The sequence below is a fragment of the Thalassophryne amazonica genome, chromosome 2 (assembly GCF_902500255.1).
Source record: "Thalassophryne amazonica chromosome 2, fThaAma1.1, whole genome shotgun sequence".
NCBI lineage: Eukaryota > Metazoa > Chordata > Actinopteri > Batrachoidiformes > Batrachoididae > Thalassophryne > Thalassophryne amazonica.
In genome coordinates, this window is record NC_047104.1 from 7,471,865 (window position 1) to 7,486,047 (window position 14,183).

Consider the following 14,183-nt stretch of genomic DNA (forward strand, 5'->3'; position numbering starts at 1 on the left):
GTTAACAGACGCTGTGACTCATCAGTACAGAGAAAAACCATTAATGATCATCACAGTCTGAGCACTGCAGTGCCAGTCAGATCAACATCACCAAATTAATAATAATAATAATAAAAAGTCAAAATCATTATTGATCTCCAAATGAATGGATACCCCCCCCCCCTCCCCCCCGCATGTGCATTACTGAAAGAGGAGGAGTTCTGTGCTATTCATGAAGAAAAACTGATGTCACTGTGTTTAATGATATTGTACAATCCACATTGTGGGGCGCGATCACACTGGTGATGATGATGATGACGACTCTGGAGCTGCCCACCTCCATTACATCGTGATGCATCATCGTGGTTCAGGAGAGTTTGGCGTGTCCTGTTGATGTCTTGGATTTTCTTGGTGATAAATCAACAGCTACAAACCAACAAGCTGCTGTCAGGGATGCAACACAAACCCATCAGACTCCACCCACAAGCCACCCGGATGTGGGCAAGATCACATGACGACACCACAGCAACATATGAATGCAAAGCATTCACATGTTGAATCATGAAATACGAAGAATTGTTCATATTTAATAATAATGTAAATAAGGAAGAGGACTTACATTTATAAGAACGCCGATGTACGTAGAAGCTGTGATGATGTCTACGTGTGCACACATCGTGGTGTATCACAGTGCCAGCACAGTCTATTGGTGATGTTTCATATTGACGTCATGGCAATTTGTTCTTGCCGGCATTTTTTAGGGCTGGATGAGGTCGTAGGTGTGTCATATGAGTCAGTAGTCAGTTTTGACTTAATCTAACTAAGGAAATGATACTTGCAACCCATCCTCAGCATACCCTGACCTACAAAAAAACCCCCCAAAAAAACAAACAAACAAACAAAAAAAATGTATGGTGGCCATCCCAGGGTAGGCAGAGGTCAAAATTTAAAAATGCCCCAATCATATTAAATAATATATCACATTGTTTATCTGATCATAAATATTTCAAAAAGGTATAGGTTGGACTATCTATCCCTGAATGCTATGGAGTTATAGGGTAAAAACAGTAAAAATGGTGACAAAGGTCTATTTCAAATGTTAAAGTTTCTCCAGTTTTGGTAAAAAGTGATGCAAAATACTGATTGTGCTAATAGGATTAATAAATGGAATAGGTTTGACCCTGTTGCATGTTTGGTGTCCAAAGTAAAGGTGAAGCAAAGTTGATGTTGGATGTTAGATTCTGACATTGACCTTTGTAACTGTTTGTGCTGTTTTTACTCCATAACTCCAGAACATTAAGTCATAGATGCTCCAAACTATACATTTTTTGCCATCTCCATGTTCAAATAACGTGGTATACCTTTCAGTATGACTGGAACGTTTTAAAATTCTGACCCCTGTGTAATCCTTCATTGACCACTCCGGGATGGCCACCCAAGATTTCCAGGTTCCTATAGATTGGTGACCAAACTGCCATGTCAAAGTTTTTTTTTTCCACTCTGGGTGACAGTGACCCACTTATCAGACCTATGGACTATAACATAGGAAGTGAAACATTAAAGACATACGTGCCTGTGACCATCGTCAGACTCTGGTCTGTAGGACTTTAAACTCTCCTTCCTTCCTGTCCTACTTTTACTCTCCTTCCTGTGTTTGATCTCTGCTGTCAGCAAAGATCTCTGGGAAATCTCAAACTTTATTTATTTTTTATGGTTCTTTGCTGTCATGATTTTTTTAATTATTTGATTTTTTTCTGTGAAACCAAAGGTAAATTTCTACATTAGAAACTCTAAAGTTTTGGTATGGTACAGTAACTTCCTCCTGGCTACTGGGTCACGGTCTTTTTGTGGGGAATTGAACATCTTCAAACCATACAGACGATTGCCGATGTTCATGTGGTCGTCATGGTTCAGATCCTAATGGAAGGGTCCGAATGGAGTTTTCTGATGACAATGTTTTTCAGATGACACACACACACACACACACACACACACACACACACACACACACACACACACACACACACACACACACACACACACACACACACACACACACACACACACACACACACAGAACAGTAGCTGTTGTCCAGATGTGAGTGTCGGGCGCCGCCCCTGGTGTCGTCGTTGGTCTCCTGTGGCGTCTCAGACGGATGGTAACAACAGAAAAACAGGAAGAGGACCATCATAAATGTAGATCAGACACACTCGGCTGTAACAGCAGTTCCTCGGCTTGATCTCCAGCGGCAAGCTCATTAAAATGTGCAACGCGCCTCCTCTCGTCTGCACGCGACTCCAGCCTCGGTTTCCTCTGATAAAGCATCACTCGGTCTCTCTTTCTGTCAGTGACGTCACGTCGCTGCTCTTCATCTCTATGTCAGCATTTGACTCCATGACTTTATGTATGTTTGAATGTGCATTGTGGCGGGGGGGACTGGCGGGGTGAGAGGGGTGGAGCTTTGCCTTAATGAATGGTTGCCGGGTAGAACAGGAGGCTGGAGGCAGGAATTTGTTAATTATGAATGGAGAGCTTCTCTCTCTCAGGATGTCAACAGCACTCACTGTTCACATTCTAATCCTGTGTTGTACTGTAAAAAAAAAAACTATATATATAGTAGTGTTCAGAATAATAGTAGTGCTATGTGACTGAAAAGATTAATCCAGGTTTTGAGTATATTTCTTATTGTTACTTGGGAAACAAGGTACCAGTAGATTCAGTAGATTCTCACAAATCCAACAAGACCAAGCATTCATGATATGCACACTCTTAAGGCTATGAAATTGGGCTATTAGTAAAAAAAAAAAGTAGAAAAGGGAGTGTTCACAATAATAGTATCATCTGCTGTTGACGCTACAAACTCAAAACTATTATGTTCAAACTGCTTTTTTTAGCAATCCTGTGAATCACTAAACTAGTATTTAGTTGTATAAACACAGTTTTTCATGATTTCTTCACATCTGCGAGGCATTAATTTTGTTGGTTTGGAATCAAGATATTGCTCGTTTACTAGTGTGCTTGGGGTCATTGTCTTGTTGAAACACCCATTTCGAGGGCATGTCTTCTTCAGCATAAGGCAACATGACCTCTTCAAGTATTTTGACATATCCAAACTGATCCATGATACCTGGTATGTGATATATAGGCCCAACACCATAGTAGGAGAAACATGCCCATATCATGATGCTTGCACCACCATGCTTCACTGTCTTCACTGTGAACTGTGGCTTGAATTCAGAGTTTGGGGGTCGTCTCACAAACTGTCTGCGGCCCTTGGACCCAAAAAGAATAATTTTTCTCTCATCAGTCCACAAAATATTCCTCCATTTCTCTTTAGGCCAGTTGATGTGTTCTTTGGCAAATTGTAACCTCTTCTGCACATGTCTTTTATTTAACAGAAGGACTTTGCGGGGGATTCTTGCAAATAAATTAGCTTCACACAGGCGTCTTCTAACTGTCACAGCACTTACAGGTAACTCCAGACTGTCTTTGATCATCCTGGAGCTGATCAGTGGGTGAGCCTTTGCCATTCTGGTTATTCTTCTATCCATTTTGATGGTTGTTTTCCATTTTCTTCCATGCGTCTCTAGTTTTTTTTGTCCATTTTAAAGCATTGGAGATCATTGTAGATGAACAGCCTATAATTTTTTGCACCTGTGTATACGTTTTCCCCTCTCCAATCAACTTTTTAATCAAACTATGCTGTTCTTCTGAACAATGACTTGAACATCCCATTTTCCTCAGGCTTTCAAAGAGAAAAGCATGTTCAACAGGTGCTGGCTTCATTCTTAAATAGGGGACACCTGATTCACACCTGTTTGTTCCACAAAATTGACGAACTCACTGACTGAATGCCACACTACTATTATTCTGAACACTACTGTATATATATGCAGGATTTTTGTCCTGCAGAATATTTACCTCATAAACAAGGAGGTTATGTTTTCCCCTGTTTGTTCTTTTGTTGGTTTGTTTCTTTGTCAGCAGAATATCCCAAACGAACATATTTCATTGAAGTGTTGATCTTGTGTCAATGAAGAGTTGATTAAATTCTGGGGTGGATCTGGATCAAAGGGTTGATCTGGCATTGATCTTGATTCCTTGAACTGTGATCCTGACTGTGATTTTTTTGTTTGTGTTCTTTGATCTCAGATCCTAAATTGATCCTGTATTGACTGCTGATTAGTTCAGTGAATCAGGATGACATGGCAGCATCTGCCACTTGATCTTGATTACAGCAAGCAAGCCAGAAATTAGAATATCAGTGCTGGATCAAAGACAAGTAATCTGGATCAAAGATCAGCAGTCAAGATCAGAGCTAAGGATGAGAAATCACGATGTAGGATGAGTGATCAGGATCAAAGACAAGCAGTCAGGAGTATCACATATCAGGATCCATGATGAGTGATCAGGATCAAAGGGCAGCTGTCAGGAGCAAAGATTAGTATCAGATATCAGGATCTAGAAAAACTGTCTCTAAATGAAAAACAAAAACAAAAACATGGAAGCTCAGATTTTGGAAATGAACATTTTGAACAATTGAACAATTTGCAACATTTTTCAGGGTCAGACTTTGTAAACCCCCCGGGCCCTGTCAAGAAAATCCCTTTTGACCTTTTTATTATCTGAGTGTTCCCACGTGGATCTTTCAGGTCTTTGGGTTCTAAAGAAAATAAAGCTGATCACATGTTCTTGCTGAGCTGCAGCAGCTCTGAACACCGTGTTTGGAAGTTAGCGGCGTGCGCCTCCATTTTAATGCTGAGGTCAGCATTTTCCACTCGTGGATCTCCTCCGTTTTAAAATAGACTGTATTTACAGTTGCAGGTTAGTTTGTCATGAATCTGGATCGCTGAGTGTTCGGTTCCTCCACAAACACACTCACGAGACGCTTCTTTATTTGGACAAAACCTGGACTGTGTGCAGCGCCTGCACGTGTCAGAACGGTGTGAAAGTTTTTCACGTGTTTGAAAGATGTGAAGCTTTCACACAGACAGTAGCGGCTCCAGTGGAAAAATGGACCGCTGCTTATTTTGTGTAACCTTTGTGGTTAAAGTCCTCTGATACAAACTGGATCACATCTCTGTGAGTTTGTGTGTTTTCCATCCTGCCATTTAAATTTTTTACATTTTTTTATTTTCCTGCAGGAGCTACCAGAGATATCGGCTCAGCTCTGACCAGGATGTGCATGAGGCACCGCAGCATTGAGGCCAAACTCCGCCAGTTCACCAAGTATGATGGAGTGTCTCTGCTTTCTTTCTTCCTTCACATTGTTCTGTTTTTTTTTCTTGACATTTGTTGCATATTTGATGGTTTCTGCTCTCATACTGTCTCATCAGGGCGTTTCTGAAGTAACAGTCAGCTCAGGTTGTGATCCACTCAGAAACAGCTTGAACACAGACAACGTTAGGTTCTGTCATAAATGGGGCACAAGCAGCTTAAAGCCCAGTGCAAGTGTCATTTTTAGACTCAGTGCTCACACCTTCTGAGTAAGAACAGGGAGTTTAACCCTCTGGAGTCCAGGATATAATTGGCCGTTTTTGACTACTTTTGATTTTACCTTCATAATTTACCTTAAAAACGTATTACTTTGCCTTGTTTGATGCCATTTTGTTCAACACAACCTCACTTGCGTGACTTTTTCATTCTGACATACTGTATTAACACAATGAACCTAAATTCACACAAAATATAAAATCAAAATACAAAAAAGTTTTTTTTCCTCTGTGAAAACCACAAACATATTTAACAAACCATTTTTATAACTTAGAATGCAAATATAAATTGTACATTTCAAAAACATATGTACAAATGTAGCAAACAACAATGTTATATACAACTATTTTCATTAAAATGCTGGAAATGCTTCGGGTGTTTTTGTACAACTATTTACTAAACAATAAGATGCCACACAAATTATTTGTGACACTCAGAAAAACAATTCCTGTACAACACAAGATAGTGTTGGACATGTCACAAGCCTGATATGTTGTCATTCCTCCTGTAGTCCACCTGGAGGCAGCATTGGCACTTAATTTTGTCTTTGGTGGCTTTTTTCCCTCAGCAAAACCACCACATGGGGTTGGTGGTTTAGATTAGTTTATGTCATGCATTTTTTCCATCAGTGATAAAAGGGAAATCATTTTTTCCCCTCCGGCCAGAGAGGTAAATAGAGGAAGACTTTGCGCGCATACTGCACAAAGTGCCACCACAACCAAATACGTGGGTTGATGATAAGTTTTGATTGGTTTAGGTTGTGCATTTTCCACCAAATGATAAAGGGAAAGTCATGTTTTTCTCCTTGTAATTTCTCTGGTCAGAGAGGAGAAAAGACAGAGAGAACTCCCGTTCACGAGTGTGCTGGACAAAGTGATGAGAACACCACTTAATTCGGTCATGTCACTTTGACGTATCTTTGTGTCAGATGACTCCAGAGGGTTAAACAGTGACTCTTCATACCGTGTCCAACCACTTTTGACCCCCAAAATCCAGTTTGTATGACTGCTATGAGTGTTCCGAGCTGTGTCTGCGCAAGCTGCACTTTAATGTGTCTGGCACAACTTACAGAGGTGATCTGTGGTGTGATTCAGCTGGACTTGAGATTGCTATCTGTGCCAGAGCACAGATCTCAGATGTCACATCACTTATGCAAAAGGTTCATATAACAGTTTATTGTTTATTGTTTTTGGGGATCCAATGGGGATCCAATGGGGATAATCTAATGGGGATAACAGATTTACAAATATAGTAAATCAAAAATACATTAAAAAAATATATAAAAGTAAATTAAAATAAAAATCACATATCAAAACCAAAAACATATCAAATCAAATTAATCATCATCTATATATGGTGAAAGGGTTGACTCAGATTACTCCTTATACCGATATATACTGTTTCAGATGTTTTTTAAAGAATCATTCATTTGCAGTGAGTTTGATGTGATCCGGTAATAAATTCCATTCATGCATACCCGTAAATCTGACAGTGTTCTAATTTCCCACCACAGCATGTCTGGTTCTGTAAGTATGATTTTCCGAACTAAAATAAAAATTCCTAAACAAAATATAAGGTAACTTAGTGACAATAATCTTTCTAAAAATTGATCAGCAAATATAAAAGTCGATCTTTGACTAACAACCAGTTAAATTTTTTATGCATTGTGATGATATTTGTCTTATAACTGCATCTAAGTGCCACACGAGCAGCCCTATTCTGAATAATCTGTAATCTTTTCATCATTTCTCCAGTAGCATTTGACCAAACTACTGGGCAATAGTCCAGATATACTAATAATAGTGCATTAATAACATACTTCCTTGTAGTGCAACTTAGAAACCTTGCATGCCTTCTCATAACTGATATACCCCTGCCCATTTTTACAAAAATATTATTTATATGTTTTTTCCATGATAATTTTGAATCTACCACTACACCCAGCAGCTTGGTCTCTTATTATCATATTATTAATCTTAATGTCTAATATCGGGTTTTTCATAACAACACAGCTAGATCCAATAACCATACAGTTAGTCTTCTTTGTATTTAACACTAACTTATTATATGTAACCCACTCAACCACATTATGTAATTCCATATTTAAAACAGTTTCAAGATCATTATGTGAGCGTGCTGATGTATAAATGGTTGAATCATCTGCATACATTACTATACTAGCTTTATGTAAAATATATGGTAAATCATTTTTGAAAATTGTGAATAATAATGGACTGAGTCAACTCCCTTGTGGCACTCCGCATAAATACCCTCCTAGTATTAGAAAAACTGCCATTAAAAAAGTAACTGTAGAACCAAGTCAGAGCTGATAGCTCAAAACCATAACAAGCAAGTTTTTCCAATAACAAATCATGATCAATAATATCAAAAGCAGCACAGAGATCGAGAAACACGGTACCAACTATGTTCTTCTTTTCAACCTCTCTGAACCAATCATCCGACATATGAATCAATGCCATGGCAGTGGAGTGACTTTCTGTACGCATGTTGAAAATCAGTGATTAAGTTATTAGAAGAAAAATAGTTATTAATTTGCTCATATACAATAGACACCATAATTTTTCCTAACACAGGTAAAATACTTATAGGTTGACTATTTAAAACTGAGAACAGAAGTTTCTTATTTTTCATTAGTGGGATAATTTTAGCAACAGTTATGACTAATATTACTATTACTACTTGGATAATACAGTCTTCAATTTGTTTAAGAACATTTGGGTTAAAAATAAGACTTCTGGATTCCCACCTTATGATAAAACTGCAAAATGCTTCCTCCTCCTGTACTGGTAAAATAATCCATAAACTTAACAGCATCTCAAATGTCACTGTTGTGTTTGAGCCATGTTGCCAGGTCCGCAGTTTTCTGTGGAAGAAAGTATTTCAAATAATATCGCTGCTTTTGAACTCTTCCTTTCTTTGAATTCTGGTATCAGTTTTATGGTGGGATTGTGCTCTTTTTCAAAACAAGTCACCCTTGTGCTAATGTAAACATTTCGGGTTGTGGAACGTGTTGTGTAATATGCAGGTCAGCAGGTGAGGGGGAGACGGGCAATTTGGCCAAGTCCTTAAAGATCTGCTAATGTGATATGAAATGGATCAATGTTTCTGCCGTAGTGGTGAAGGTGAAGAGCTGAAGAAGACAGGAATGAACAAAACCAGCTAACACTGGTTTAAAATGAATAAATATTTCTGATAACATGATTTAGAATAAGTTCTTGTTAAACAAGTTGAGCATAAAACTATTTTAAAGCAAGCAAATAATGGTTTCACAGCACAAAATCCTCTTCCCTTTACCTTATGTAGTGAAAGTTATGGGAAACTTCTCCACTTTCCGTCATAGAGCTGCAGGCTGCTGCACAAAGAACAGAGAGCTATTTCTGGTCGCCATAGCAGAGGTTAAAATGTTGCTGGTTATAGTCTCTGGTACTACTTACATTCCTGTTAGCGGGTTGATGTAAAATCACCAGACAGTATTTGCACCTTAGACCAGCAAAAACCCAGTCTAAACTCCAGCACACTCTAGCACAGTACGAACATGGTGAAGTCCCACTATGACAGACTGAGTAAAATGATTAGTAAGAAATTGAAATAATTTGTCCGGTGCTAAATATCGCTTAACCCATCGGCCTCCGGTGGATTTGCAGCTCTTATGGAAAGATGACATCACATTCCTCTGGCAACACACGAGTCACATTCAGCAGAACGATTTCCCTCGGGAGTCAGATTTGAGCAGGATTCGCCGAGGTCTGAACACAGAGGTGGCTAGAATTCGTTTTTTTGATGTATCATGACATCATACTTCCTCACTACATTCATGTGCTGACAGCATCCTGTCCACTGTGGCAGCATTCAGTGCAGCTGCAAAGGTGAGGACATCAACCAACCTTGTTTCTCTGCGGCACATTCTCTTGACAAGAAGGTGCCAAGTGCACTCTGATGTCCAGATGAAAACGCACACAGAACGTTGCTGCCTCAGGAACTGTCCTCTCTCCACTGGTGCTGAATTCACACCCCACGCTGGAGCTTTGGCCAATCAGAAGCCCAGTTTGAAGCATTGGACAACCGCATGATATGAACACTGAAGTAACAAACAAGTAGAGGACAAAACGGTAAACAAATGTGAAAATCTTAATTGTAGTTGTGTTTTCCCTGAGTGCTGTCAGTGGGAATGTTCATCTTTCATACACACACACACACACGATGATGATCATGACATATGACAGGGTTCCTTTGAAGATTCGTTCAGTCTAACCCCAGCTGTATGTCTGTTGGTTAGCCTGTGGAGGGCGCCACTGGTCCAAATGTGCAACACCATGGGACAGAATTTTATAGTGTTCTCAGTCCGGAAAAAGATATTTAATTTTTTGATCAGGATATGTCATTCAATGCGCATATTAAACAAATATGTAGGACTGCTTTTTTGCATTTGCAAAAGCTTTAATTCATTTGAAAGCTTGACTCTTAGTCTTGTCCATCCAAATTGGAAGTCCCAAAAACCAGTTTTATTTGTTATTATCTATTGTCCACCTGGTCATTACTGTGAGTTTCTCCGTGAATTTTCAGACCTTTTGTCTGACTTAGTGCTTAGCTCAGATAAGATAATTATAGTGGGCGATTTTAACATCCACACAGATGCTGAGAATGACAGCCTCAACACTGCATTTAATCTATTATTAGACTCAATTGGCTTTGCTCAAAATGTAAATGAGTCCACCCACCACTTTAATCATATCTTAGATCTTGTTCTGACTTATGGTATGGAAATTGAAGACTTAACAGTATTCCCTGAAAACTCCCTTCTGTCTGATCATTTCTTAATAACATTTACATTTACTCTGATGGACTACCCAGCAGTGGGGAATAAGTTTCATTACACTAGAAGTCTTTCAGAAAGCGCTGTAACTAGGTTTAAGGATATGATTCCTTCTTTATGTTCTCTAATGCCATATACCAACACAGTGCAGAGTAGCTACCTAAACTCTGTAAGTGAGATAGAGTATCTCGTCAATAGTTTTACATCCTCATTGAAGACAACTTTGGATGCTGTAGCTCCTCTGAAAAAGAGAGCCTTAAATCAGAAGTGCCTAACTCCGTGGTATAACTCACAAACTTGCAGCTTAAAGCAGATAACCCGTAAATTGGAGAGGAAATGGCGTCTCACTAATGTAGAAGATCTTCACTTAGCCTGGAAAAAGAGTTTGTTGCTCTATAAAAAAGCCCTCCGTAAAGCTAGGACATCTTACTACTCATCACTAATTGAAGAAAATAAGAACAACCCCAGGTTTCTTTTCAGCACTGTAGCCAGGCTGACAAAGAGTCAGAGCTCTATTGAGCCGAGTATTCCTTTAACTAGTAATGACTTCATGACTTTCTTTGCTAATAAAATTTTAACTATTAGAGAAAAAATTACTCATAACCATCCCAAAGACGTATCGTTATCTTTGGCTGCTTTCAGTGATGCCGGTATTTGGTTAGACTCTTTCTCTCCGATTGTTCTGAGTTATTTTCATTAGTTACTTCCTCCAAACCATCAACATGCCTATTAGATCCCATTCCTACCAGGCTGCTCAAGGAAGCCCTACCATTAATTAATGCTTCGATCTTAAATATGATCAATCTATCTTTATTAGTTGGCTATGTACCACAGGCTTTTAAGGTGGCAGTAATTAAACCATTACTTAAAAAGCCATCACTTGACCCAGCTATCTTAGCTAATTATAGGCCAATCTCCAACCTTCCTTTTCTCTCAAAAATTCTTGAAAGGGTAGTTGTAAAACAGCTAACTGATCATCTGCAGAGGAATGGTCTATTTGAAGAGTTTCAGTCAGGTTTTAGAATTCATCATAGTACAGAAACAGCATTAGTGAAGGTTACAAATGATCTTCTTATGGCCTCAGACAGTGGACTCATCTCTGTGCTTGTTCTGTTAGACCTCAGTGCTGCTTTTGATACTGTTGACCATAAAATTTTATTACAGAGATTAGAGCATGCCATAGGTATTAAAGGCACTGCGCTGCGGTGGTTTGAATCATATTTATCTAATAGATTACAATTTGTTCATGTAAATGGGGAATCTTCTTCACAGACTAAGGTTAATTATGGAGTTCCACAAGGTTCTGTGCTAGGACCAATTTTATTCACTTTATACATGCTTCCCTTAGGCAGTATTATTAGACGGTATTGCTTAAATTTTCATTGTTACGCAGATGATACCCAGCTTTATCTATCCATGAAGCCAGAGGACACACACCAATTAGCTAAACTGCAGGATTGTCTTACAGACATAAAGACATGGATGACCTCTAATTTTCTGCTTTTAAACTCAGATAAAACTGAAGTTATTGTACTTGGCCCCACAAATCTTACTAGAAACATGGTGTCTAACCAGATCCTTACTCTGGATGGCATTACCCTGACCTCTAGTAATACTGTGAGAAATCTTGGAGTCATTTTTGATCAGGATATGTCATTCAAAGCGCATATTAAACAAATATGTAGGACTGCTTTTTTGCATTTGCGCAATATCTCTAAAATTAGAAAGGTCTTGTCTCAGAGTGATGCTGAAAAACTAATTCATGCATTTATTTCCTCTAGGCTGGACTATTGTAATTCATTATTATCAGGTTGTCCTAAAAGTTCCCTGAAAAGCCTTCAGTTAATTCAAAATGCTGCAGCTAGAGTACTGACAGGGACTAGAAGGAGAGAGCATATCTCACCCATATTGGCCTCTCTTCATTGGCTTCCTATTAATTCTAGAATAGAATTTAAAATTCTTCTTCTTACTTATAAGGTTTTGAATAATCAGGTCCCATCTTATCTTAGGGACCTCATAGTACCATATCACCCCAATAGAGCGCTTCGCTCTCAGACTGCAGGCTTACTTGTAGTTCCTAGGGTTTGTAAGAGTAGAATGGGAGGCAGAGCCTTCAGCTTTCAGGCTCCTCTCCTGTGGAACCAGCTCCCGATTCAGATCAGGGAGACAGACACCCTCTCTACTTTTAAGATTAGGCTTAAAACTTTCCTTTTTGCTAAAGCTTATAGTTAGGGCTGGATCAGGTGACCCTGAACCATCCCTTAGTTATGCTGCTATAGACTTAGACTGCTGGGGGGTTCCCATGATGCACTGAGTGTTTCTTTCTCTTTTTGCTCTGTATGCACCACTCTGCATTTAATCATTAGTGATCGATCTCTGCTCCCCTCCACAGCATGTCTTTTTCCTGGTTCTCTCCCTCAGCCCCAACCAGTCCCAGCAGAAGACTGCCCCTCCCTGAGCCTGGTTCTGCTGGAGGTTTCTTCCTGTTAAAAGGGAGTTTTTCCTTCCCACTGTTGCCAAGTGCTTGCTCACAGGGGGTCGTTTTGACCGTTGGGGTTTTTCCGTAATTATTGTATGGCCTTGCCTTACAATATAAAGCGCCTTGGGGCAACTGTTTGTTGTGATTTGGCGCTATATAAATAAAATTGATTTGATTTGATTTGATTTGATATTGGGTGTTTGGGGTTTTGAACAGAGAGGTTTGAGAGTGTTCCCGAAATCTGACACCAGAAATATTTTTGTATTTTATATTTTGTTTCTTTTGTTGTGCGGTATGTAGAAGAATCACAGGTCATGTATGAAGGCTGCAACGACTAAACAGTCTCTTTGTCTCCATCATCCTCTGTCCCACAGCGCTTTGATGGAGAGCCTGATTACTCCCCTCCAGGACAAGATTGAGGACTGGAAAAAGACAGCCAACCAGCTGGATAAAGATCACGCCAAAGGTAGGTGCTCTCGATGGACTGGGCTCATTCTTGGTGCTGATGGACTGCACTCCGTTACCTGCGCTGTCATTATTATTATTATTATTATTATTATTATTATTATTATTATTATTATTATTATTATTATTATCATCTTAGCTGTCACTGACAGCAGTAATGAATATGAACATACAGTGCCCTTCAAAAGTATTGGAATACTTGGTATTTCACACATTTTAATTTGTTTATACCATTTCAATTACAATAATAATAAAAAAATATATAAAATTATCTTCCTTAAACTCAAACTGAAAGCAAGTCTTTACAACGTGATGTAAATTAATTAAAAATATAAAAGGCAAGATGATGGGTTGCATAAGTAATGGCATGCATTGGTATAATGCCTGTAAATAATCAGTTTAATTGCCAGTTCTCTTCAGACAAATCAGGGGATGGATACATGAACGTTTCCAAGTCACTGAATATGTCTTGGACTTTATTTACATCAGTTATGAAGAAATACAAACAGTATGACACTCTGTGGTAAATCTGTGTGGAGTTGACAGTTCTCAAAAACTGGCAATAAAACTGATTATTTACAGGTATTATACCAAAGCATTCCATTATTTAGGCAACCCACCATCTTGGCTTTTATATTTTTAATTCATTTATATCAAGTTGTAGAGATTTGCTTCAGTTTGAGGATAAGGAAGATAATTTTAGAAATTTTTAGTTTCTGGTATTGTTTGTATTTGAAATGGCATAAACAAATTGTAGAATGTTCCTCAACTTATCAGATTGAGGTTAAACACCTGAATATATGAAATGTGGATTTGAAATCTCGTCTTGAGTCAGTGTGAACAAAAATTTTACTTTCAACATAAATATGTGTTTCCATTATTCATTTTTACTTTACTTTGAATTAAACTTCATTATTAAATTCTTGGAGTTT

General features: G+C 38.7%; 1 protein-coding gene across 2 annotated transcripts in view; it reads left to right on the forward strand.

The window, feature by feature from the left end:
- mtss1lb (MTSS I-BAR domain containing 2b) overlaps nt 1–14,183 on the forward strand; it is a 150,485-nt gene that overhangs the window by 95,824 nt on the left and 40,478 nt on the right. For both annotated transcript variants that reach the window (XM_034183501.1, XM_034183508.1), the window contains exons 4-5: nt 5,125–5,209; nt 13,161–13,252. In XM_034183501.1, the coding sequence (XP_034039392.1) occupies nt 5,125–5,209; nt 13,161–13,252 (177 nt within the window). The remainder of the gene's footprint in view (nt 1–5,124; nt 5,210–13,160; nt 13,253–14,183) is intronic.